The sequence below is a fragment of the Pteropus medius genome, unplaced genomic scaffold (assembly GCF_902729225.1).
Source record: "Pteropus medius unplaced genomic scaffold, Ma_sr-lr_union100, whole genome shotgun sequence".
NCBI classification, from domain to species: Eukaryota; Metazoa; Chordata; class Mammalia; order Chiroptera; family Pteropodidae; genus Pteropus; species Pteropus medius.
In genome coordinates, this window is record NW_024356335.1 from 1680932 (window position 1) to 1708495 (window position 27564).

General features: G+C 36.3%; 2 protein-coding genes and 1 long non-coding RNA gene across 7 annotated transcripts in view; 1 reads left to right on the forward strand and 2 right to left on the reverse strand.

Annotated features, from left to right (window-relative positions):
• GOLGA1 (golgin A1) overlaps positions 1 to 7120 on the reverse strand; it is a 36279-nt gene extending 29159 nt beyond the window's left edge. For 2 of the 3 annotated variants that reach the window (XR_005652531.1, XM_039861697.1), the window contains exons 1-4: positions 7024 to 7120; positions 6196 to 6245; positions 5014 to 5316; positions 561 to 651 (exon numbers count right to left, since the gene is read on the reverse strand). Coding sequence is in view for 2 of the 3 variants with exons in the window: in XM_039861697.1 (XP_039717631.1) it covers positions 561 to 651; positions 5014 to 5148 (226 nt within the window). In the remaining variant the exon portion in view is untranslated. Of the gene's footprint in view, positions 1 to 560; positions 652 to 5013; positions 5317 to 6118; positions 6246 to 7023 lie in introns of all 3 variants that reach the window. The other variant, XM_039861696.1, reaches the window with a different exon arrangement.
• Positions 7121 to 7194: 74 nt separating this feature from the next.
• Positions 7195 to 9352, forward strand: LOC120601757 (uncharacterized). The gene is made up of 2 exons (XR_005652534.1): positions 7195 to 7325; positions 7783 to 9352. It is a non-coding gene; the product is annotated as an uncharacterized LOC120601757 (long non-coding RNA).
• SCAI (suppressor of cancer cell invasion) overlaps positions 8147 to 27564 on the reverse strand; it is a 111965-nt gene continuing 92547 nt past the window's right edge. For 2 of the 3 annotated variants that reach the window (XM_039861700.1, XM_039861701.1), the window contains 4 exons: positions 26355 to 26427; positions 23052 to 23225; positions 22740 to 22840; positions 8147 to 17099 (listed from right to left, as the gene is read on the reverse strand). In XM_039861700.1, coding sequence (XP_039717634.1) covers positions 16953 to 17099; positions 22740 to 22840; positions 23052 to 23225; positions 26355 to 26427 — 495 coding nt within the window. In that variant the 3' untranslated portion in view covers positions 8147 to 16952. Of the gene's footprint in view, positions 17100 to 22739; positions 22841 to 23051; positions 23226 to 25478; positions 25623 to 26354; positions 26428 to 27564 lie in introns of those variants that run through there. The other variant, XR_005652532.1, reaches the window with a different exon arrangement.

Genomic DNA, 27564 nt, shown 5'->3' on the forward strand with positions numbered 1-27564 from the left:
AAGATATAATGAGAGTTGTGTAAATTGCAAAGTGCACACAAAAGACATAATGAGAGTTACGGCTTCTACACAGGTGTTGAAATTAGAAACACTATTGAAAAGTGGCCTAAAGACCAGAATGCCACTTACGTAGGTTTATGTAGCTGTAGCAAGTGGCCACATAGCACCAAAGCCTTCTAGTGTTGAAGACTTCAACATGTGTTGGCCATTTCCTGTAAATAGTATTCCTTACCCTTCTCCACCCGAAAGCAAGCTATGCTAATGGCTAAAAGATGGTCATATCTATTCTATATATACTTTTAATACCTTTTATATCCATGACTAGAAACCTCAAGAGCAGAAAAACAGAAGTTATTATTTTTTTAAACCTTAAACCTCAGTTTTGAATTTATACTATTTAGTACACTAACAAAAGAAGGGAACAAAGCAGGTAAAAATCACTCCTTTTTGACTAAGATCAAAATATGTCAAAGTTACACAATTATACTATACAGCTATTTTACAGGGACAGAGGGTCAGACAAGGCAAATTTCCTGTTTTTTATGGGTTCTTGGACATACCAGAAAGTCTGGCCTCTAATTTCCGTATCTGTTCATTCCTTCTCAAAAGTTGAGAGGAAAGATCTTCTCTGGAGCTGCTTCCATCAGAAGCCTGTTCGGACAGACACAAGAGAAGGTCGTATTTATACACGGGTTTTCAATCATATGAGATCACAATTCTGACCCAGAAAGTGACAACTTTTATTTTAGGTTTGGTTACACTTTAACTGTGATCAATGAAAAGCTTCTTAAATTCCCTGGGCCCCAGTTTCTCTATCTGTAAAGTAGAAGCAACACTATCTCCATCTATAATGTGAAGGAGATATGAGATGAGAAACAGATAACTTGTGTGTGTGTGTGTGTGTGTGTGTGTGTGTGTGTGTGTACACGCTATTGGAATAAATGGTGGTGAATGAATCCATTATGATCATATAACAATCAAGTATATAATACAAAAAAATATATATCTTCAATGATAAAACATATTTTATCACTTTATTTTTCCAAAGGCAAAGTCCTGGGATAAAGAGGGGAAGGTTCGATAGCAAGAGATCAAAGTATGGTCTGTGACAAAAAACTATCACTGACATTGATAGTTTCAGTATCTTCACCTAGAAAACAAAGGGGTGTCAATCTAAAGCTCTAAAATGCACCAAAAACCTTAGCAGATAATAAATATTCAATTAATCAATATATTAACGAGACATCTATTTTCCCTAGCAATCTACATTATTTTAAAACATATGGGTACTTCTATTACTTTGAGTACTGCTTACTATTGCTAATAAATAACTTGCTTTTTCTTTTTACCTTTGATTATAAAATTTTAAAAAATACAGCAGAGTAGAGAGAATGGTTTAATGAACATTCTCTGTCGGTCTTAACAATTGCTGATGTTTTCCCATACTTGCTTCATCAACTTTTATTTTACCAAAGTACTTTAACAGATATTATGACATTTCATCCTACTTTGTTAAACATTTCTAAAATATAAGGACATTTCCTTTTATCACAATACCATTATCACACCTAACAAAATTAAAAATGACAGTATCTAATATCTAGTCATGTTTCTCTATTTTATTCTCATAATAAAATAAAGGCGGTCTTTAAAGTTGTTTGAACAATTGACTTTAAATTTTCATTTACCCATCTAGCCACTTGCCCATCCAACATTTACTGAGACTCAGTATTGTGTATAGTTAAGAGGAAATCTCTGCAGGTGGAGGCCTAGATCAAAGTCCCATCTTCAACACTTATAAAATATAACAACTTGGGCCAATTAGTCAACTTCTCTGCAATGGTTTCCTCATTCGTAAACTATGATAACAAACGTGATCTACTTCACGGAACCGTAATGAGGATTATATAAAGCAATACTTGTCAAGTCCCTAAAACAGAGCCTGGCACATAATTAGTTTCAATATCTATCATCTATGATTAGAAGCTATGATTATTACTTTTAGTGAGACATCCTATTCTCAGCATTGTGCTAAGTGCTGGGAATAGTGGTAAAACAAAGTCTTTTCCTATAACAGCCGCACGTGCAGCAACCACTAATTATGAAATGCATGTTAAGAGCCAGGCGCTATACTGCGAAGTTTTATATACCATATAGAAGAGTTAGCATCACAGGCCTGACACTGCTATCCTTAGCAAGGCCTGCTTGTAAGGTTTGCCCTAGGTTGACTTATGGGAAATTAGGTTTTAAAAGGGTTCCCGCTAACCCTGATAAGAATGGCTCATTGTACCTAAACTGATTGTGCAAGAAAATATGGTTTATGCTGAACACCTGTTTTCCTTCTGGGAGTCTGGGATGTTGGTATATACTGGGCAGTAGGTGCCACATGACTAGCCTCCCAGTAAAATCCCTGGGCACTGAGTCTCTAACGAGCTTCTCTGGTAGACATTTCACCCTGTGTTGTCACAGATCACTGCTGCGGGAATCAAGTGTGCCCTACGTAACTCTTCTGGGAGAGGACTTTTGGAAGCTTGTGCCTGTTTTCCTCCAGGCTTTGTCCTGTGAGCCTTTTCCATTTATTGATTATGCTTTGGATCCTTTCACTGTAATAAATGATAGCAGTAAGTGAAACTACGTGCTGAGTCCCATGGGTCCTCCTAGTGACAGGTACAGCTCCTATCCCTATTTTACAGATGAGGAAACTAAGGCATAGAAAAGTGAAGGGACTTGCCTAAAGTCACACAATGATGGAGCAGGGGATCAAATGCAGGTCTGACTCCATAACCTGACGTGAGTTCACAACTGCTACACTCTGCCTCTCATAAAGCTCCCACTTTAGTGGGGGAGACAAACAAGCACAATTATTACACGATGCAGTGTAATAGGTGCTCTTATAGAGGTAAGTAGGAGACCAGGGACCAAATTCAGCCAGGAGGGACAAAGGGTATAGGGGGTGAGAGGGGCAGGTCGCGTCAAGGGGGCTTCCTGGAAGTAACATGTGAGCCCAGTTTTGAAGGATGCACCAGAGTCTATCAGAGGAACACAGAAGTGAAAGAAGGAGACAGGAGACATTCCTGTGAGAGAGGAAACAATGTATGCAAACATCTGCAGGCATGAAGAAATGTTGTCCATTCCAAAAAGTACAGTCAGTTTAATAGGGCTGGAGCACAGTGTGTAGGAAAGTGGAGTGAGATGAGGCCGGATAGGTAAGCTGTGACGAGCCCACGAGAGTGTAGCACTATCCTACAATAATGAGTTTGTGCTTCCTCCTGAAAATGATGGACAAACCACTGAGGAGTTGTAAACACCGGAGAGACACAAACGGATCTGCTTTTGGGAGTTATTGGGGGCAGGGAGCCCAGGTAGGTCACCACATTTGTCCAAGAAACAAAGACAGCCTGAAATAAAATGGAAGCAAATGTAATGCTAGTGAGTGGAATACAGAGGGCAAGTTTGAGACATTTAGGAGATGGAAGCCAAATACTTGTTGACTGACTGGACAGTAAGTAAAGAAGGGAAGAGTCTAAAATGCCTCCAAGGTTTCTTGTTGGTGATTTTGGGGGATGAAGGTACATGTGGAAATGGAGTTAATGTTTTCAGTTTTGTTCATTTTAGAGTCTGAGATACCAGAAGAAAACATCTGGTTGGGGAAATATATGCAGTGGGATACAGGTGTCTGAAGATAAGGAGTGAGGATCAGAATACATATCTAATTAACTTCAAATAGGTAACTTTAGAAGTCTCGAAGCAAAATACTTCCTGAATTCGGGCCAGTCTGCGTATCTGGAATGCATTTGAGAAGAAAGTCTTCATTTAGCATGTCAGCATGAAGGCAAAACAGGTATTTCTGCCACAGAGCTCAGCATTAAAACTATATCCTTCAGCCTGGTGATCAAATGTGCATTTGTATTTCCTACTAAATACAGGAACCAATGATAATTGAGATCTAGTAATCTTATTGTTCTGTCCCAATAACCTAATTGTTTCTGCCATGTAATCTGACTTGGACAGGTAGGATGTGAGAGGAGGAGGAAGACTCATCTGACCATGGAAACAACTCAAGTGTCTATCACCAGGAGCAGACAGAGATAAATTAAGGCTTTGCAAATGCTGGAACCTTATCCAGCAGTAAAAATAAAGGAACTACAGCTTTATGTAACACCTGCATTTTAGAAACATGTTGAATTAAGAAAAAAAAGGAAGTCCAAGAAGACTTCTATTATAAAAATAGCATGCTATTTTTATAAAGTTCAAAAATAAACAATATTAAAGAAATTGTTTATGAATATATACGTATCTGGTAGGATATTTTTAAAAGCAAGGGAATAATAAGCACAATATCTAGGAGGGGAGGGAGGGGGAAGGGACCTGGGAAGGAGCATACGAGTGGCTTGAACAGTAATGATGTTCTAGTTCTTTGGATAGTGACAGATTCACAAGCATTCGTTTTATTTTGATGCTTTATACTTTATATACATTATTTTACACATAACGAGCATTATAAAACATTTTTAAAAAGTTATCTGATTTTAAGAGGATCCTGTCACATGCCAAAGACATACCTGTAATCCTAAGCCATGACATTTACCTGACCTAACACAGCGGCATCTTCATTTTCTGAAATCTTTCAGGTACTTTACAAATAAGGGACATACTGAAGTCATCAGTGCCATCTTTTCATCAATTTTCCCAATAAAAGAGTGCACTCTGGCTAACTCTACACAACTCAGAGTCCTTAGTAAGCAATTAAAGTATGTGTCTGTCTGCAGAAACAACAGGTCGAAAGTATTTTGAGAAATGAAATGTAAAATACACAAGATATAGAGATGGAAAAAGAGTATAAGAGGACAATGTAGAGAATATTTAGCACCTTAGAACAGGAAGAATCAGATGTAAACTACAAATGATACTGCAATTTTAAAAGAAAATACTTATCAGAAGGATTCCTTGAAATACTATTTTAAAATTTTATTGAGATGGTACCAAATACTAAAAATGAGAGAAGATACTTACAAAGTCATCTCCCGAGTCAGCTCCCATAGAGGCGACTGATTCCTTGCTCACCGACCGTGGGATCCTAGTACCACCTCCTGGTCGCTGGGTGACAGCAGTCTCTTCTGCAATTTTCTTCTTCAGTTTTGCAAACATCTTGCTGTGTGGCTATCCTGCACTGATGACCAGCTCTTGAACCACCACAGTGGTCCTTAGGCCAGCAACCAGGAATTCCGAGACAGGGGCCTAAAAAGTTCCAGATATCCAAGCTAGCTGCATTCCTCCTTAAATATGGGCCAAGGACCTGTGGCAACACCACAGTATCTATAAATCAGATGAAAGAGAGAGCCATAAGTTAAACAATGGAGCGATTTCACATCTGAGTCGCTATGTTAAACTTCAGGTTTCAAAATTAAGTTTCATCATTTTGCATGTATACTTAATAGAACACAATTACTAAACATTTAAAAAGCACTCAGGTCCTTCATATGCATACACAGATAAGGAAATCCAGTCTCGAGTTGGTGAAGTAATCCGCCAAAGACTGTGTGACGACGTGGCAGAGATAGTATTTGAATTCAAGACTCTGACTCACAAGTCTCTTTTTTTTTTCCATTACACCATGTGGGCTATGGCATATAACACATTAGTAAAAATTTCCAAGGCAAACATTAACATCACATAATACTTTTGAATCCTTCTCCCAATATTAACTATATAGTTTTTTTCTTTTTTAGATGAAGACAAAAACATGTAACTCAATATGGGGAAAAGTATAATGTTCCAATACTCCAAGATGGTTTGCAATCAGCTGGTTCACTGGAAAAAGCTGACAACCTGGAAAAGACCAGGCAAGCCAGACAACTATATTATACAGGTATCAGATATCCTTAAAACAGTTCCTGGAAAATGCTGTATGGTTCTCTTTAAGGGTGATTAAAATTACCTCAAATCAGTTTCTTTTCTTCAGAATGTTTTACATGATATTCAACAAGGAGATTGATTCAAATGTCTTTTCCTCCCTGTGGTGTATGAAACACTAACATTCCAGTTCCAATCTTAACTTTTCAGGTTTTGTACAGGACATCCAAGCTCTATTACCAAAAATCTACAAATGATTTCTTACCATTTCAGATCATCCATTTAAGTCTGTACAATTCTTCAAAAAACTCTACCTTCGATGTCTGTAAACCACCTACTCACCTGGATTATCTACTAGATTTAAAACAGATCGGAGGTCAAAGCGTTCTGTTCTGCATAAAGACAAAAGATAAAATGCATTGGACATTTCCTTTCAAGTGTAAGGCCAAATGTTGGGGTTGGGGAGTGGAAGAGGAGAGAAGAGGATTAAGGAGGAGAAAGAAAACATGTCACTGCCACAATCCTCAGTGGGCTACCCTCCCTCACCCTGGTCTCCCCTGCATTTGCGATTTGCCTAAGAGTTTCACTTACAGGCACAAAGCATAGAATCTCTCATTGCAGTAGATGCCTAAATTCACTTCGCACTGGGAGCCCCTGAACGAAATAACTTGAATGAGATTAAGGTTTCCCAAGGCCAGTATTTTTTCTGCTGATTCTGACAGTTTATCTAGTCAGATGCTGGAGTCTTGACTTGCACTAAGAAAGTCGCTGAGAAAAAGGATTGCTAAGTTGGGTAACAGACAGCCGCCTAACGCCAAGGAAGGCAAGCAGGTGCCTGCTACGGCAGTCTGGATCCCACTCACTCAGCCTCCTTTCAGATCCTTCCGTGCGTGGACTGTCAAAGAAAGGAGGGACCCATCTCTCCCATTTGACAGCAGGGAAACTGAGACCCAGAGAGGAGTGACTTGTCAAAGGTGGCACAGGGGGGAATCCCGGAGCCCTAGGCTCCAGACTCCAGTGCCGGGCAGCCCACCTCTGCCCCTACCCTCGCCCTTTCAGCACCCCAGTACCGCCCCCCGCCTTGGGGCAACCCCGTCCGGGCCGCTTTGGGGGCAGACCGAGGCTACTGGGAGAAGGGGCCTCCTCGCGTCCCGGCCCCCACTCGCGCACCTGCCGCTCTCTGGGCAGCCGGGGGAGCCCCGCCTCCGGGGCCTCTTGTGAACGCCGTCCAGCGTCACCAGCCCCCACGGCCCGCCGCGGAGCGGAGCAGCGACCCGGAACCGCACTTCCTCCAGCGCGCCGGAAGTGGCTGCGCGGAGGCCCGGCCGCGCGCATGCGCCCGAGAGCGGCCCCCGCGGCCGACGGCGCGAGCTTAGAGCGGCGGTTGGGCGGGATCGGTTAGGACGCGACGCGAGGCCGGGCGATCTACCGGGTCGGACCGCCACGTCAGCGGGCGGCCCGACCTGCGAATGGTGACTGGGTGGCCGAAACCTTTCTTTCCTTATTTTTAAAGTTGGTGCAGAACAGGGGAAGTGGGAGGAGCCTCGTGGCAAAAGGAAAACCCAGTTGGTGCCGTGGGGTCAGCGTATGCCGTGCGGGATAGAAAGCGGCGGCTGCGCTGGGCCAACCTGGAGCTTCCATTTCTTTCCCCCGCCTCCCAGTCCCACGCACTCTGCACAGCCACTTTGTCACTGAGTGGTAGGTGACCACTCCAAGTCCGTGCCTCCCTTCTCACACAGAAGCTTGTGACCTCGCGCCTTGGGTCTCTGACCTACTCTATGTAGATTATGCGTTTTGTATCGCAACCCGGGACACAGATATTATGTACCATTGAAGTTTCCCTAATATAGTGCACTCTATATTGCATTTCGTTAAGAAACATGCTGGTGGCATGTTTCACTATCCACTAATGGGCTCCCAATTTTTCAGATGAAGAAAGTCCGGGGAGGTAACACTGCCTTGTACAAAGTTAGAATGCGAATTAAGAGCCAAGTCGGATCTCCGAACTCCTCACAGTGTAACCAAACCAGACATTTCACATCGGAGCTGCTGTTCTTGCTCCCGACCCAATGCCACCGGATTCCCCTGAAACAGTCCGTTCCTCTGCATGTCCCAGTTCTGACCACCAGTAGGAGGGAAGGGAAAAAAACCAAGACCAGGAATCAGAAGAAACAAACTAGAATAAGCATTGACTCCAAAACCGCAAGAGTTTAAACTGTCTGAGACATTATCTGAAAGCAAACTCTTAGCAGTTTAGCACTTCCGTTGTCAACAATTCTTAAGTACCAAAAACTTTAAGCAAATAATATTTATTTTTATATTGATGATACACTTAATATATACGTGAATTCAAGATACAAAATTCATTTACAAGAGTTCACACCTGATGAATGTAGTCACATTCCTAGAGAACATTTGTCAATGCAAAAATGCTTTCAATACACTGACGACAAAAATCAAATATTCTGTAATCTGGTTATTCAATAAACATCAAAACGACAATGTTTAACTTTCCATCCTCTAGTATTTAAGCGCCCTCAAGGTGGTAGGCACCATAAAACAGAAGAAAACATTGGAAAGACAGGGGCCTACTGAATCTGCTCTGTAGAATCACAGTGTTTACTCAAATTCATTTAGTGAAGTAGTTCGTGAAAGGCTTGCTATCCTTTATGACAAATCACATATACAAGAGTCAAAAGTGATGAACTCAAGAAAATAAAATGTTTCAATAACCTCTCAATTTCTAAAATCTATGAAGTATTAACCATAACAGACAAAACAAAGAGGTTGCTGAAAAAGAACGTCAACAGAAAAACCTCCTTAAGAGTATGTATGGCTAAAGCAATTTAGAAACACAACAAGACTTTTACAATACCACAAACATTCAAGTCAAAAGAGATTGACAATATAATTTTCCCCCTTAGTCATTGGTAGTGAATAGCCCCTTCAAAATTTATTCTACTGATAATACACATAAAACTAATGAATTCAAATGGTTTGCTGTCTCACAGAGTTGAATTGATAGATTTTGTTCTAAAGTATTAACCCACAATACCCAAAATTTAATACAAATGAGCAACAAGACTAAGTTTCAATGATTACAGTGATTTGTGAATAGCTAGATAGGCAACCAAATAGCTTCATTATTTGCACGACAGATTAGCAGCACTTGGATAAGAACTGTTACATGAAAATTATTGTGCTTCGATCTCTTGAGGAGAGCTAATAAATATAACTCTATAATCCCTATAGTGTTACAATTCTATAACATTTCAGTTACAGACAAGCACAATTTTTAAAAAGTATTTCACACCACTAGAAAATCAAGAAAATCAAGTAATTATATTCTCCAAATGTAACTTCTGCTATGATTGAAACAAGGGCATTTCTGCCTAATAGCCATAATATAGACAATAGGGTTTAATATTATTTTCAGGGAAAAAAGATCAAACATAATTTATTTGAACTCCTATTTGATTATCTTAATCTTTAGTGATGATTTGAAGAAAAAGGATATTCAACCTTACAATGGAAACTGCTCAGAGAAAATAATGTGGCCTGAAATGATAATAACCTTTAGAGCCAAGTAAGAGATGATTTACAACTGCTTCATCAGATTCGATGATTAATGAAACCAATATTTGTACTGATGCTACACACTGAAGATAATCTATTTGGATAAACTCCTTTACTTGTAAGCTCTACTATTAAAATGTTAGAATATTGTACCTGCCTTTCCTAATATCTAAGACCTTTCTACCTCAACTAGAAGAAGCCTCCAAAATATAAGACTCTCTGATTGTTGAACAGCAAGGTTTGTTAAAAACAAAAAGCTGGAGAACTAGCCATATGGTCTATATGACGAAAAGAATGTATCCAGATAACTATAAAAGCCATGAACACAAAGTCCTAAAATATTTTACTGAACCATTAAAAGTTCTTTTTAATAAAAAATAAGTTTAAAAAAAACCTTATTCTTCAAGAAATTGTAATAAAAATTCTTATTGCCCTAAAACATTTAAAGCAATTTTCTTGTAGGTTTTTAATATAACACAACATATATTTATAATTTAGAAAAAAATTAGTAACATGCAGAGGGTAGGAATAAGATTTTTAAAAATACAGTAGTTATTTCTCTATGGTTTGGAAATAATCCAATTTAAGAATTATATGATCATAAATGACTATATATGATCATTTCACATTTTACAATGGTTGATCACACTGATTTGATGTCTGAGAAAACTTATGGGTCATATTGTAACGTTACTAATCTTAATTTTCAATTGTTGACAAGTAGACATTCACAAGGGCTTCGAAAGAGAAATTCTAGTAATATAACATAAAATATTATTTTTACTGCAGACCTATAGGAAGGCTAACTAGAATTTCCTATATTTCATTCTGAAAGTGATACAATCACTCAGTCTATTAACTTCCATTCCATAAGCCTATCAGAAACTAATAATCTGAACCCTGCAATTACCAATGTCTCAACAAACAATATATACCTAAAAAGATGATTGTCTTAGAATATAGACTGGAATTGTCCACTAAAATAGGAAAATATTCCCGATTTACAGTCTGTTCTAGGACCAAATTCAGGCTGTATGATTAAGTGACTCGAGTACAGAATTAATATATTTCAAACTACTAAAAAACTCTGATCTACTGTTAAATATTGCTTAGAGTAGTTTGATAACTAATTTAAAAAATAACTTTAAAAAACAAATAAAAATATTTTCAAATTAAGAAATGGTGCTTCAGTGATTAAGTTATAGCATTATGCAGAAATGGAATTCTTCTCAAAAGTATTATACCAAACTAATAAGTGAAAAACACCAATTTTAGCTTAAGAAAACATTTCATATCTACAGAGTTCTGAATATTTCTATGGCGTCAACAAATTAGTTATATTAATATATTTATCTTTACCCAATTAAGGGCATGCCCCCTACATCATCTTTCTGACACCCTTCTCTTCAATAGGTGATTGATTCCATTCACCCATCAATTATTTTTCCTTAAACACAAGGCATGCTTGAGAAGTCTGTGTTCAAAAACTCAGTGAAGCTGGGAAATAGTGTAATATTATGTTTTGAAATTCTAGATCAAGGAAGACAAACTGCCTTTGGAAAAGATTTTTTTAAGTGGTCAGTATCCAGGAAAGAATGGGAGATACAGCACGAGTAGGTACAAATGTCTAATAAGAGTACAGAAGAATAGGGGGAAAGTGCTTGGTTTTCTAAGAAATTCTTACCTTATTTAACTGCAAAGTAACTGGCTTTACAACTGTTAGAGTCAGAGGTCATAACCACAACGTGAATGTCATCTACTCCACTTACTGCTGCTGCTCTCCTCGAATCAATGTCCACACTGAGCCTGAGTCAGTTCCATGCATTTTAAATAGCATAACATCTGTTCTGCTACTCTCCACTTGCAATAAATGATTTGGTTACTAAAACAGAACAACACTTTGAACGTTTTCACTGATTTTTCAGAAATGGTATATTATCAAATTTTAATATTTATAAGTTCATTTTAAATTTAATACTGTAATTGAGAAGTATTATGAATAGGTGGCTGTTTTATTAAAAATACAATGATGAGGCAAATGTAATATTTTGGGGGTGGTAAAACTGACTCTTGACTCTAACTTCTCTAAGATAATTGAATGTTCGATCAGCTAGATTTAATCTTCTGAAGAATAATGGGTAAACAGTCGCTTTGCAGTCAAATTTTATCATGCCAAAATAATCTCTACTTAATTTCTGCGGTGAATGTATTCAAGTGTATATTAAACACTTTCTACACGTTTCCATGCAAATAAACATGCCCAGTGAAGACAGGAGTAACTGAACACCGATACTCTGTGATATTTCATCAGTCTACAAATTTGCACTGCACATAATTACTGTCCTCTTACCCTCCCCCACCTGTCATCTTTGGTAGAGGTTTGAAGGCCCAGATTTCATAGCACATCATACACCTAAAATGTTAAGAGTCCTACCTCATGTGTGAATATATCATCAATTTGCAGAACATAAGTGGTCTCATAGAGACAAAGAAATACAACTGAAGGCATTTTATTCACTGGAAGCATTTTCTCAGATGAACACACTCATCTTTGATATGCAACTCCAATAAGAAAAATCTATAGTCGGAAATGCCAAGACAAGACTAAATTGATCAGAGCTGCTGCAAATATACAGATTAACAACCTCCTGTTTCTCAGGAAACGCCACCCCATCTAGGTAAAGCCTTCTCCTAGCTAATGCCCCTTCTTTCTGCCTCACAGAGACAGATATAAAATGAGACACATCGGTGAAAAAAAAAATTTGTTCCAAAATTAAAATTCAGTATCAGGTATTGAAATGGCAACTAAGAACATAGTCTCTATTTAAAGGACAATTTTCCTATCTATTTTGAAATGTGATCAAAGTAATTTTTTCTACAGCCCCTTGATTCTCAATATAAATACTACTCAGTAATAATATTCAACTATGGATCAAGAAAATAAAGGACTAATACATCTTAAGAACCTGCTGGTGTCTCAGTTTCACATACTTAGGTTTTTTTAAGGTTTATATCACTAATTTATTATCAATTTAAATGCAAATTGGCAGATGATTTTAAAGCTAAGAATATCCAGCTTTCTGTTAAGATCTTTGTATCCCTAATTTCAACTCCAAATTAGTCCATTTTTCCCAAACATGAGCCCCTCAAAATAGAGGCTCATGAATGAGATACAGCCACAACCTAATTACAGCAGCACGAACAATGCCACTATGATGTCCTCACAGAACTTAAATAAATTCAGCCCACAATGGGTATGGGTATATAATATACACGTACTGTATCACTGCATACCAACATATTTACAAATATGTACATATGTACAAAAAGTATACACAGAGATTGCATTTAGCATCATAAAAATATACACATGCCATTAAAAATAAAATAAGAATTTCAAATAAATAAAGTCAACAAAAGAGCCCTCAATGTAAATACACTTTATGCTCTCCAAACACACACACAGGATCAAATATATGCCCAAAATATTACCAGGAGATTCATACCATTCATATATCAAATCTTTTTACTCACTCAGTGTGGGGAGGTGGTTCTAAATCACTAGCTGTAGCCAAGTTTGCAGACCTTGGTACCTTACTATATTTCCAGTCTAGAATGTTCTCCGTATATCAGGCTGATTACAAGTCTCCATGGATAACTAAGTACAAGAGTTTCGACTGAGTCCAAACCCCTTCTAAGAGACAGAAAGTTACTAAGTCGCACAGGTCAGAGACTAAATTTGGAGAATGCTACAGAAAGTTCCATAATTGATAAAGAAAAAAACCAAATCTGTTGCTTTTCCTTTTACCCTCGATGAAGTTCAGGTTCAAGCACCACCTAATCTGTTTCATGGAATTCTACTGCAAAAGGAAAATGAAGGGCAGTGGCCACAAGTGTGGAAAAATAAAACCCAGATCCTAGATCAGGAAAATTTGTCATGACTAGATTGCACTTTCTTTTTATTATCTCAAAACATTTCAACTATGTAAAAATATAAAGGGTACAATAAATTCTATGTGCTTTGAGAGGTTTCGAGAGCACCACTTCCTAGGAGGAAAACACACACACACACACACACACACACGCACGCACGCACGCATGCACAGAATATATCTTGGCTAAAACCAAAGATAAAATGTCTAACTTGTGGATTTTTTATAACTAATAAATAAACATTTCCTAGGGATGACTGATTTACTGGTTTCAATATCTGATATATTAAAAATACCATAACCTTTGTGCCAAAATATAAATCTCTAATTATTTCTGTCTTGTTCATTATAGAAGGCAACCTGAGCAACCAGAAAGACTGGACTGAGATCAGGAGATGTGAGTTTTAGTTCTAGCTCTATCACTACGAATAAACTGACAGTTTGGAGGGGTGTCTCAGATTTCTCTTCTATAAAACAGAGAAGACAGTTGCTTTCCCAACTTCAGAAATACACGGATAAAGAAAGAAAAAATAATTCCATTGTGCTTAATTGTTTCGTGTATTACTGACTTCTTGCTGTCTTATACTTTCTATTTTGTTTAGAGTGATTCTTAAGGGAGGTGAGAGACTGTATCAGAATCTCCAGGGGAAGTTTGTGCAATTTGAAAAGAAAGAAATGCCCTTTTTCATTGCTTTGCTTTGTTCTTAATTCCAATATTTAAATTTCTGTGAATTCTAAAAATAAATAAAGCGCCTAGCAGTTTTATATTTATAAAAGGGAACAGTATGCATTGAGAAAATTTTGCCATTGCCATCTTAAGCCCATAGGGTGATTGTTCTACGTTTCTTCTTCCTTGATTAAAGTAATGCCTTAAAATGTAGAAGCTGGGTAGTGGGTTGGTTCGTTAAACTCTGTGTATGTTTAAAACTTTCAAAAAAAGTAAAAAAAAAAAAAACTAAAGACAAAGAAATATGAAGTATTTGCACAAATGGAACCTCAGTGAGGCCTACCCTGATCACTCATTTAAACATTGCTCTTTGCCCCAAAATAAACAAAAAATTTCCCTTACTATGTATGCTCTAACTTTTTCTTCATACTACTTATAACTTTCTAACATAAATTTACTTATTTATTACGGTTATTGCCTGACTCCTTTTACTATAATGGAAGTTTCATAAAGATGAGAATTTTTAATCTACTTTGTTTGCTTCCCCAATGCCTAGAACAAAATCTAGAGTATAGTTGTTTTCTCAATACACATATTTTTTGAAGGCATGAATAAAATGATACTTTAGAATTATCTAGTAGTTTTCCTCTCTGGATCATTTCAGTTCACTTTAGATTTTTAACTATCAGGAAAGACTTATACTACTATTAGCTTAAGGAGCAATGCCATCATCTGTGCCCCAGTTGTGAATTCTAAGACGCTTTGTTCTTCAATAAATTCGTTTCTAATCACGAAAGCTCTAATATGTCAGGAGATCCTCTCTCTGCACTAGTTTCTCCAACTACTAAGTGGGATGCAGCTATTTTCTTGAAACAAAACTATGTAAACTACGATGTAGAAAAGAAAAATGTTATGTACACTAAAATCAAGAAAACTAGTCCAGGTGGCAGGGGTGGGGAAATCAATGTCTTTTGGAACCACGAGTTCAAATTACAGAACCATAAAGTTGCATAGGCCCCCTTGGGTCAATACCTCCATTTTACAGATGAGAATGCTAAAAAGTAGAGATATGAAGACACCTGTCAAGGGCATAAAGCTACTTACTAGGAAAGCCAGGATTAGAACTCAGGCCTCCTCTTTCTCAGACCAGTGTTCTTTATGCTAAACAGGCAAGGATAAAGCTCAGGATATAAAATATTATTTTAAGCATCAGAGAACAGGAAAGTATGTTTTTAGAAACATTCCTGGCACAGAACTTTAGGAGAATTGAAATAAAAGGTCAGACAACTAAGACTAGTCTATTGCTGTAGTCTAGGTGAACAGTGAGATGAAAGGGAAGCTCTGAAGTGTATTAAGGGACTGAAAATAAAGGAGAGCAGCTTTTATCTGACAATAAAAAACAACCTGCTAGCAAAGGAAACCTCTCTCCAGAATAACTTTTCCACAGCTTTCTGAAATAATGTTTAAAAGAACAAACGAAAACAATAAAACAACATAAAGTTCCCCCAAACCCAGAACAATAACTTCAAGACCTCGGATGAAAAATAAACAAATTGGAACAGGTATATGAATAACTCAGACCCAAATAATTCTCTATGCCAGAAATGAAAACCAAGTCAAAAATATTACAGTAAAATTTTCCTAGGGACATAGGAAAGAGGCACCACAAGCAATCACCTCATTTCCCCTGGAACTGCCAGAGGTAGAATGTGAGCCTGTACAGAAAATTAGGTAGAAAGGCTTTTGATTCATAACTTTCTTGAATGCTGTGGAGTCAAAAGAAGGGGGGAAAATCATAGCTAGTGCCTGTGAAATTATAAAAGGGATGACAGGGAAGAAAAACACAGAAATATTCATATTATACACTGAGTCCTATTAAAATAAAAACTTGTGCATGAATATAAAATATTAAATACAAGAAGTTTTAAAAAATCTTATTGCCAAAGTGTCAATGCAAAAGGAACTTCCATTTTAGGTTAAATAACTATTCAGTTGCCCCCCCAACTAAAATTAGTAATATCTCTGACTCTGAAGTCTCATAAATTTCAACTAGGCAAAAAGATGCCAAACTCTGTACTGTATGCCATGGACTTCAACCTAGACAGTCTTTAAAGCTGATCTCATGAGTTAAGAGTTTAAAGAGAATTCCTACTGGAAACCGACAATCTGATTTTTTAAGAGAAATATTTAAAAGTTGTTCTTTTGAATTTCCAGCACTCAAAGGCTACGAAGAAAACAAAATATGTGAACATATCTCATAATAACACAGGACTCACACATTCCAAATGATATTTATCATCTCAAGACCCCAATTAAAGATTTAGTATTCCGATGCAAAATCAATCTTGAAACTCAGTTTCTGAAACTCTTACAGTATTTAAACGAATTAAATGATTTCAAGAACTGTCTTGATTATACTTCAAAGAATCACACATTTTCTACCTACTAACTTGGAATGAAAAGAAATATTATGGCAGGACTGTTCTTGACATTTGGTAGTCCATGCTGGCTAGTTTCATCTCTGTGAACACTTACATTTTCCAAATCCACACATGTAAAGTCCAAGTTTAAGAGTATGATTTTCCTCATTATACAAAAATAAATAATTTACTCTTCTCAGGGCGAGAATAGTGACTATTTGAGTGTAAGTTTAGATGTTGGAGGTAAGTATCCATACCTCGAAACCAAAAAAATAAAAATTCCAAGAGTAATTCAGTTTTTTAAAAGACCTGAAAGACTGTATTTTAAAACAGTTACCCTAAAAGTGTGAACAATTTTTTCAGTTTGTGTTTTTTAAAACGGTGGTCCTAAATTAAAAAATAAAACCTAAGTAACACCACTATGTGTCTGTCACCACATTAGAAAACTGCACCATTTAAAATCTGTGGCAAATGAAAAATTGTTTTGACAAGAGGATTTTTCTTTTAATAGTCATCTATGGTATTCTCAAAGAACACGTTTCGAACATCCAGAATGGATGCCAATTCCAAAATGTGCTTCTGGAGATGAGGGTTCTCCACCGTTTCATCCCTTGGCAGTTGTGGATATGATTCTGGATAATTTCGTGTTTCCTGATAGGTAAAGAAGACAAAATATAAGTTTCATAGTTTAATGGGAAAAAAAATGAAAAGCATTAATATTAGTTAACATAAACAATATTAAGGAATAACTTAATATGTATTTTTCTCTTTCATATGGTATGATTATTATTGGTAATATATTTGTTGAACATATGAAATTGCTGACATTTGACCATTTTGACCTTAGAAATGACAATTTCATATGATCCAACCTAATATATTAATTTTGTGAGTTAATTCACAAATATTTACTGGGGCCTATTATTTCTGGGAACTATGCTATATTGAGGAAACAATATAATTCCTACTCGTTAAGAGGGCGAAATCCTAGCATATACAGAATTTCAACAACTATTTGTTAAATGAATGAATAAATAGACGTTGCAGTGTTAATTAAAACAAGAAAAAGATGTGAGAAGCACCGAAAAGGTCAAATTAATGGGCCTGGGAAATTAATTATAGAAGAAGGAGATGTCAAAGATAACTGAGATTTCTGTAAAGGATGCCTTGGGAGAAGGATTGGGAGCAACTGCGAAAAAGAGAAGTAAAAGAGGAAATAATTTGGAAATAGTATAAGTTTCGGGTTTTAGGAATATTTTATTTGAGGTAACAAGGTAATACCAATAGAACTGCTCCTCAACCAGAATTTGAAAATTTAGGGCTGTATCTCAGCAGACAGGTTTGAGCAGTATATGTACACACTGATATCATCTGCATGAATATTAAAGCCATGAAGATGGATGAGATTTCTAAGAATATTAGCAAGGATTAAAAAAAAAAAAGTTCCTAAAAAAGGGAGATGAAAGTTCAAAACAAGACAGAGAAACAGAAAAGGGATAATAGAAAAACAAATTTTATAATACATGGAAGCAAAAGAAAGAGACAATTTCAAGAATGAGGTAATTCTCATTTGGAAATTCTTCTTCATTTGGTAATTTCTGCAGACTATAATTTGTCATACATTTAAAATATCTTGAAGAAATAAGTTACTACTTTTCTAATTTTTTCCTATTTTTAACAAAACAGTTCATATATTCAAATTTCATTTCCATCTTATTCCTGTAGTCCTCACTCATTGCACATTACAAAGAGCAAATTTTTGTTTTACCACACTAAATATTGTGACAAAAATGAAACGTTCAAAAACCCTAAAAAAGAGAAAAAAATAAGAACTACCAAGGACTACTGTAGGTTCTCCTGAAGTGGAGAATATCTGTTTAAACAGGCAACAAATGAAAGAGACCCTAGAAGAATCGTGCTTCTTAGTATTAGGCTGAAAGGAGCTTACATCTTTATGCTACTAACTCTAGTCTAAATCCGCTCCCCACCTCCCAAAAAATAGCTTAAAAACAAGCCATAGAAAGGTCAAAAAGATCTGCAAGTAATTTCACTCTGGCCAGAACAAAGTCTAAAACTCTTTAAAGAAAGGCAACAAATTCCAGAATTCAACATCATAAAATTTACAACATCCTCAGGATAACAGAAAATTACTAGAAGTACAAAGAATTAGGAACATAAGGTCCATAACCAGTAGGAAAAACAATAAAAACGAACCTATAAATGACAGAGAATATAGTATTGGCAGATAAGGACTTTAGCTATTATATATACATTCGAGGGCACAACAAAAACATAAATATAATGAGAGAAATGCAAAATATTAAAAGAACCAAACAGAACTTCTAGAGAAGAGAAAAAAGTAACCCCTGAAACAAACAACTAAATGGACAGGAGTAACAGCATATTAGACATTGCAGAAGAAAACATCAGTGAACTTGAAGACACAGAAATAGAAACTGAAACAGAGAGAAAAGACTTAAAAATGAAGAGCAGATCAGTGACCTTTAGGACAATATTAGCTTGTCTAACATATATGTAAATGATGTCCCAGAAAAAGAGAAAAGGGAGAGAAAAGAAAAAATATTTGAAGAAATAATGGCAGAAAATATTCTTTAAAACTATAACTCACAGATCCAAGATTCTCAATGAATCCCAAGCAGGAAAAACACAACAAAGAAAACCATATCAAGGTACATCACAACCAAATTAGAGGAAACCAATATAAATATCATAATCATTCATAATATCAGATGCAAAAATCCATAATGAAATATTAGCAAAATGAATCCAGTAATGCAAAAGGATAATACATGACTACAAAATGCATTTAATCTGGGTATATGAGGTTGATTTACTACTAGAAGATCAATCAATGCTATTCATCATGTTAGAATTAATATATATCAGATTAATGCATAAAAAAATAATTTACAACCTCCCATACCCATTCCTGATATAAACTCTCAGATTAGCAAGAGAAGAGAGCTCAGTCAACCCGGAAAAGGGCATCTATGACAAACCAACTATTAACATTATAATTTATGGTAAAAGACCAAATATGTTCCCCCTAAAACCAGGAATAAGGCAAGGATATCCATTCTCACTACTTCTAGTCAACATTTTACTGGAAGACCTAGTCCTGAAATAAAGCACATACAAAAACCTAAATAAAATAAAATGCATACAGATCGGAAAGAAGGAAATAGAATTGTTTTTGTTTGAAGATGCTATGATCCTGTGCATAAAAAAACTTAAGGAATGTATTAAAAAAGCTAACAGAATACTTCAATTTAGCAACACTGCAGGATACAAGGTCAATTTAAAAGCAGCAGTATTTCTATTTATCAGCAAAAGATAATTGGAAAAAGAAATTAAAAAAATACATCCCCAAACTTGAAATACTTTGAAATTTAATGACACATGTACGACCTGTATGATGAGAACCATACAATATTGCTGAAACTAAAAAAGACCTAAATAATTAATTGATTAGAAGACAATATTATTAAAATACAGCGCTCCACAGAATGATTACATAGATTAAATGCAATCCTAATCAAGACTGAAGTTGATGCTAAAATTCACATAGATATGCAAAAGACCTAGAACAATCGAAACACTTAAAAATTTTACGGGTGAAGATTCATACTATAAGATGGCAAGACTTAATTTAAAGCTACGATAATCAAGGTACTAGTGTACTGGAGGAAAATGCTATTGGTCAATGAAACAGAATTTGGAGCTCAGAAATATCCCTGTACATATATGGTTGACTGATTTTCAAAAAAATAACAAAAATAATTCAAGGAGAAAAGAATAATCTTTTTGACAAATGATACTAGGACAATTTCATATCAATATTAAAAAAAACCCCTTAAACCTTTACTGTACACTGTAAATAAAAAATTAACTCAAAATACATCACAGACCTAAATATAAAACCTAAAACTATAAAACTCCTATATGAAAACAAAAGAAAATCTTTGTCACTTCAGGACAGGCAAACATTTTGTAGATAAAACATACAACAACAAAAAAAATTGATTAGTTGAAAATTCATCAAAAATTTAAGTTTAGTCTTCAAAAGCCTCTGTTAAGAAAACAAAAAGGCAAGCCACAGAATGGGATAATATATAGCTAATAAGCATGGGAAAAGATGTCCAATATCATTATTCACCAGCGAAATGCAAATTAAAACTACAATGAGAAAGCATTATAAATCCACCAGAAAGGTTATAAGACTGACAAAGCCATGTGTTGACAAGGATGTAGAGAAACTCTCACCATGCTGTTGCTGGTACAACTACTTTGAATAAAGAGTCTGGCGGTTTCTTATAAAACTAAACACATGCCTATCCAATGACCAAGAAACTTCAAAACATAAGTCTGTGCAAATACTTGTGCAAGAATGTTGATAGCTGCTTTATTTATAACAGTCAAAAATTTTAAACTGTCAAGGTTCAAAAATTTTAAACTGCCATTGTCTGGTATATTCAGACAATGGAATACTACTCGTTAATAAAAAGGAATGAGCTACTTATACATGAAATAACATGGGATGAATCTCAAGAACAATATGCTTGGTCGAAAAAGGTTTACACTGTAACCCAAGTTCATGAATAGGTGAAACTAATCTGTAGTGAAAAATAATAAGAAGAGAGTTGTTCTGGGGTAATAGGTAGTAGATTGAAAAATGGTATAAAGAGAATTTTCCGTAATGATGCTATGTTGTATCACGTGATTGGGGTTTGAGTGACACAGGTATATGTATTTATCAAAAGTCATCTAATGGTATACTTTAGTTTTGTGCATTTTACCGTATGTAAATTTTATATTAAGAAAGAATTACATATATACAGACATAAAAATTCCAGTTATTTATATGAATAATTAAGTGTTGAGGGGTAAAGTCTACTGAAGTCCACAATTTACTTCAAAATTTACTCAAAAATGAAATAACTTGACGAATGGAAAGTGAGATGGATAAATGGAAAAATATGTGAAAAAGTAAATATACCAAAATGTTAACTATAGAAATTAGCTAGTATGAATACAGGTATTCGCTGTACAATTCTTTAACATTTTAAAATTATAATAGTAAAATGGGAGAAAATAACAAATTTTAAGACCAAAAGTTGCAAGAGATTTTTAAAAAATGTTTAGGCCTATTTGAAAAAGATCTAATTATTACTTATAAAAGTGAAAAATATAATGGCTATAATTTTTAAAACCTCAATGAACAGTGTTATGTAGCTACTTGCACATACAGAAACTACCTAGAGCAAAACAAAAGACTTGAACACACTCTTCACAAAGAAGAACAAAGAACAACATATATGAACCTCAACAGTAACCCCAGAAACAAAAATAAAATCCACAACAAATTACTACTTCACACCCACCTGACTCACATGGAATATAAAATATGACTGCAACAAATGTTGGCACGGATGAGAGCAATAGCAACTCTTACATACTGCTGGTGCCGGTGTAAATTGATACAACCACTTTGCAAAATGTTTGGCATTACTCAGTAAAGTTAAATATGCCTACATCATCTGACCTCGCATTCCACTATGAGGTATTCCTTTTTCCCTCCAACAAACACATTTCATCCAAATATGGCAAGTGCTGAGTCACAGGTAGTTCACGATAGAATTCTCTGATGAGATCTAGAATTGCCTAATCTTTTCCCCAAAGGGTTATATATGTGGACCAGGAAACTGATAGAAGACTTCACCGTGGCATTGTTTATAATACTAAAAAACTGAAAATGCCTCAAATGTCCATTATCAGTAGAAGAGATGAATAATTCGCGATATATCGTCAAACAATGGAATCCTGTGTAGCAGTGAAAATGAATGAATGAAAGCTTTCGTCAGTCTTCAACATGGCTCAATCTCAGGAATATAACAGTGAGTGAAAAAAAGGAAGTTGTAGAAGAATACATGCCATATGGACCTATCAACATGTTGTGTAGGAATACAAATACATGTGGCAAAACTTTAAAGAAAAGTGAATAATAATTATAAAAAATCGAGATTTTAGTTTCACTTGAGAGGGAGATAGGATCAGGGAGGACACACAGAGGGGACGCAAAGAAAATGAAAATGTTCATGTATTTCCTAAATTGGGTGACAGGTACTCAGATATGCCTTACATTGTTCATCTTTATACCTTACCTATTAATTTGTGATTATTTTGGGTCTATTCAAACTTTATTTAATACAGGTAAAATGCAATATAAGATTCTTAAATACCAAAAATGGTAAAACTGGTCTCTTTGCCTACCCGAAAAATCTTGTGCATCCTCATGGTGGCTGAGCAAAAGACAAATCTTGTGAGAAGCAAGCGAAGAAATTCATCTCCAAAAAACTGGAGGAATGCCTGATCTGCAGAAAGGAGAAAGGCGACGGTAAAAGGAGGCTTAAATGGAAAATACATTTCAAAGGAGAAGAAGAGTTCAGGAAAACCTTCTCAACTTTCCTGCCTTCAACAAATACCTTTAAAAATTCAAACAATTCAAACAATTTCGACAACTTAAAACACTTTAAAACCATTACAGTACGTTCTGTTAAGTGTGCAGTTAGATTAGTAGGGTACCTATTGAACGTGAATGGGTCAGTAGCTGGGCAATATCGCGGTTGATTTTTCGAAGATATTCTTGACACTTTTCCCATAGGCCTCTACGCATGCTTGACAATCCAGAGACAAATAGGAAGGCCATTAGAGGATTGTTCAAAAAGAGAGTGAAGAGGCTACCTCGTTGAGATTGATCTGTAATAACAAACATGTTATATATATATAAACGACAGTTTTGTAAAAGATAAGAGATGCATTTGAGGAACATTTTAACATACAGATAATGTATAAAATTAAAGCTATATCACTAAATCATAATTCAACAAAGCAGATTCTGCATGGGACTATAAAAATATATCCCAGGTACACTGCTTTCTGCTGAACAAACCATAGAGCCGAGTAACCTTAAGAGATATGGAAAATGAACCTATTCCTTTGCCTGCCCCCTCCCCCACTCCAACGAACACGTTTCATCCGAATACGGCCAGGGCTGGATCCCAGGCAGATCATGAGAAATCTCTGATGAGGGCTAGAATCACCAACCTTTCCCACTCTCTTCAGTTAGTTGCTCTTTCTCTGCCCATCTCTTAAACATGAGTATTTTCTCTTTGCCCTATCCACTGCTAATCTCATTTATTCTCATAATTTCAGTTATCATTTCTATGCCTATTGATCCCCGATTCTCTATCGACAGCCTAGATAGAGCCCCTTAAGTCTAGAACTTAAAATGTGACTGGTCCAAGTCCAAATTGAGACACACTGTGAAGTGTGAAAAATACACGGGGTCAAAGCCTCGGTACAAAAAACACATACTGCTAACGTTAATTTCACCGGTTTCTACTTTTTTTTAATGTGGCTATTGGAAAACTTAAAATTATATTTGTGACTTCCATTATATTTCCATCGGACAGATTTGCTCTAGACTACTAAATTAAACCTAACTCTCAAAGGTAACTTTAAACACAACATGTCAAAAACTGAAAATAACTTTCCCCCCTTTTATATAAATCTACTTCTTATCCAGTATCGTTATTTCCATCAACACCACGGCCAGCACCCTGGAAGGCCATTCCTGCCTCCTTCCTCTCTGTATTTCCTCACCATCACCAAGTCCATCACCAAGTCCTGTTGGTTCTCTGGGCTTAGTATCTTTTGAAGCCAGTTAACCAGCCAGTGTTCTCATTACAACCACCACAATCTCCCTGTTTCCATCAATGTTCCTGTCCAATGCACTTCACACAAGGTTAACTGAATGCTCTCTCTTGTTACTGTTCTGTTTAAAATTATTTGATGGTACCCACTTGTCCCCCATTTCAATCTCTTAACCAATCACAAAAGGTTTTTCTTAACTTAGTCACACAATCCCAACTCTACCCTTTAACTAGCAGAAAATACTCTGATTTTTGTAAATGTTCCACAAACTCTCTCTTCTCAGAGCTCTTATCTCGGGGCTCACACACTATTCCTCTGCTAGAATACCCGTTTTCAATCATTCCCCATCCCCGTCTAATCTACATATCCTTCAAGTCCACTCTAGACATCATTTTATCCACTCTTCTCATTCTCGAGGGCTGGTTAGGACGTCCTCTTGAGTATCAAGTGTGCTTCTCGCCTACGAGACACTAATAGCACCTACGGTACTTGTATGCTAGGTTGTCTGTATCTTCTAGACAACTGCCTCTGTGAGAAACATAAATGTGCTTGTCTGGTCAGAGTGTTACAGATGCCTAGCACTGTACCCGATAAATAAATGTTAATGTTCAATGAAGTAGAGAAAACTGTAGACTTTAGAGATCAGAGGTACAGGAACCTAATTTGACATTCCAAATACTTAGGTATCTGCTAGTTTTGTTCCCAGAAGGGGTACAGTTAAGGGATCAGAGGTCTAAGCTTTAAAGCACAAAAGATCGGATATTAGACTAAAAAATATTAAGGGCGTATATTATACCTAAGCATATTAGTAGTAATGATAGTTGGGATGTATTGAATACTTATTATACACCCAGAGTTATTTTATGAAGTAGGAACAATTATCTCCATTTGACAGGAAAATAACTGAGGCACAGAATTGTTAAGTAACTTCCCAAGGTCACACAGCCTCATAAGCGGTTGAGATGGGATTCAAATTCAATCGGTTCGCCCCCAGAGTCTATGTTTTTACCCTATACACAATAAAGCCTTTCAGAGCAAATATTCTTGGTATCAGCCCATTAGACCATGCAATTTTAAATAAAACTGCCTCTCGACAGGACGAATTGATAGCATGAAGAACCGAAAGGGGTCACATTTCTCCAGGAATGATATGTATCAGGTTAGGTTAACAAAGTCCTCACAGCAGGAGAATTTTACCGTTGTTTGAAGGTAAGTTCTATCCCTTAGTAAGTTGACTTTTGGATACATGAACTTAATACTTTTACATGTTTTTCCCTGTTAAATAGTAGAACTTACCTTAAAACAACGGTGAAAAAGTCTCCAGCTTCTCTCAGGCATTCAAATGCTGACCATCACTTCCTGTGTCAAACTATGTCAGCAGACAGACTTCTGGCTGGGAAGTAGCAGTAAAATGCCATCTCCCACAGAGAGACATCAGCACTATTCACGGTCAGGGAGATAGTGAGACAGTGACAAGTACTGCTAAAACAGGGTTAAGGTTCGTTTAGTATTTTACCTAGCTTGATGACTGGGAGTTAGAAACAGATTTTGTGTTGCCGATTAAAGACAAATTATTAACGACAAAAGGTTTTCCATTTCTCATTCATCTGAGAAACAGCAAAAACGCTGACCTGTCTCTCTGGCGCACTGAGAAGAGGTTCTTTTATTTAAAAAATACGGCAAGGTAAAAACGTGAAAAAAAGAAACCCTTTAAGTTGTGCCAGTTAGGGTGCCCTAACTCTTGGGCGTAAGCTGAGAGGTTTTCTGGACCAGAAATCTTAAGTCTTAAAATATGCCTAAAATACGTAGCCAGAGATGCAAGAAATCATCATGCCAGATGGAGGAGGACAAGCTCACCAAAACAAACAGCTGCAAAACAAATTTAAACTTCACAAATCACGAATTCCCCAAGAGCAAGGGACCAAAACCACCCCTTTCTCGGGAATGCTTTACCATTTCTTTGAGAATCATCTCAAGGCCTAAGGGTAGCACATTAAAGGAGTCTGGTGGTTGGCAAGGCTTCTGGTTTGGTTTCAGATTGACACCTGCCCCATGAAACACTATAAATCTACATGTTATCATTATGGGTGGGGGAGACAAAGATCGGCATTATTCAAAATGTACAGTGTTTACTTGCAACCTATGGAGATAAGAGGTAATGACAGAACATACCTTGTAAAGCTTTTGGATATGCTGTAGGAGAAAGCAAGCAGACTAGTGGCTGTCCAAATAAGTTTGTGAAATTCTGTAATATAAAGAATTCGAAACGTTCATTAAAGGTTTGACCAAAGAGAGTAATTTTCCAAAGCACATCATTAGTGTGTAGATTGGGCCCTTTGACTCACAGCAGCTGCAGAAACATCAGCAACAGCTGAAGAGACTGCCATTCATGCATAACTACCATGCATAATAGGCTGTCTTAAAATAGTAACATTTACTAAATGACTATTGATTTTTAAAATAAAGGCATAGATATGGTCACAGTGTGACCGGGAGAGGTCATCTGGCTGTCTACCAAAAGGCCACCTATTGGGCAACATACACTAGCAAAAGTATATTCACAAGGGTGAATTTTCCAAGATCTTGATCTGGTCTCAGCCTCACAGGCTCTAAAGTCCGACTTACTGGTCTGGGAAGATCGTGCCCATCTCTCAGTGTGAATCAGAGTAACTGCTCACGCAGAATGACATATAAAAACAGAATATCAATGTGTTAACTTACAGAGAGAATTAATCTGACACTCAAACTAGAATATTCTTTGTAGCATTAGGGATATCTTTCCCTAAGGGCAGATCTACATGGAAAGTAAAAGTATAAACTGGTAAAACTCCTAAAAATAAACTTAAAAAGAAGCGTAAAGGACATAAACAGCCAAAAACCACTCCTGAATCATAAAAAATAAGCCTAGAACAAATGAAAAGACATACTAAGTTCTTAGAGAGGAACCCATTCTAAAGATGTCATTATACTAATTTATTAAAATTAAAAACAACCTCAATAAAAACAGCCACAGATTTTTTTTCTGCAACTGAAAAAAAAAAAAAATTCTTAAGTTCATATGGAAAAAGTAGATTAGCCAGGAAACCTCTAAAAAAGGAGAGCGAAGAGGGGGAACATGACTCATGAAATATTAAAACATACTTTAAGCCTGGCATAAGAGTAGACAGAAGACCAACGGAAGAGAATAACGTGTCCAGAATTAGACCTGAAAACAGATAGGACTTGCGTATATATGAGAAAAGTGACAGTTCAAATTGGTGGAAAAACTGGATAGACGTGTAGAAAAAAAGGTGGTTCCATACTTCACACCATGCACTAGGAAAAATTCCAAATATATCAAAGATTTAAATGTAAAAAATTAAACAATAAAAGTGCCGAAAGA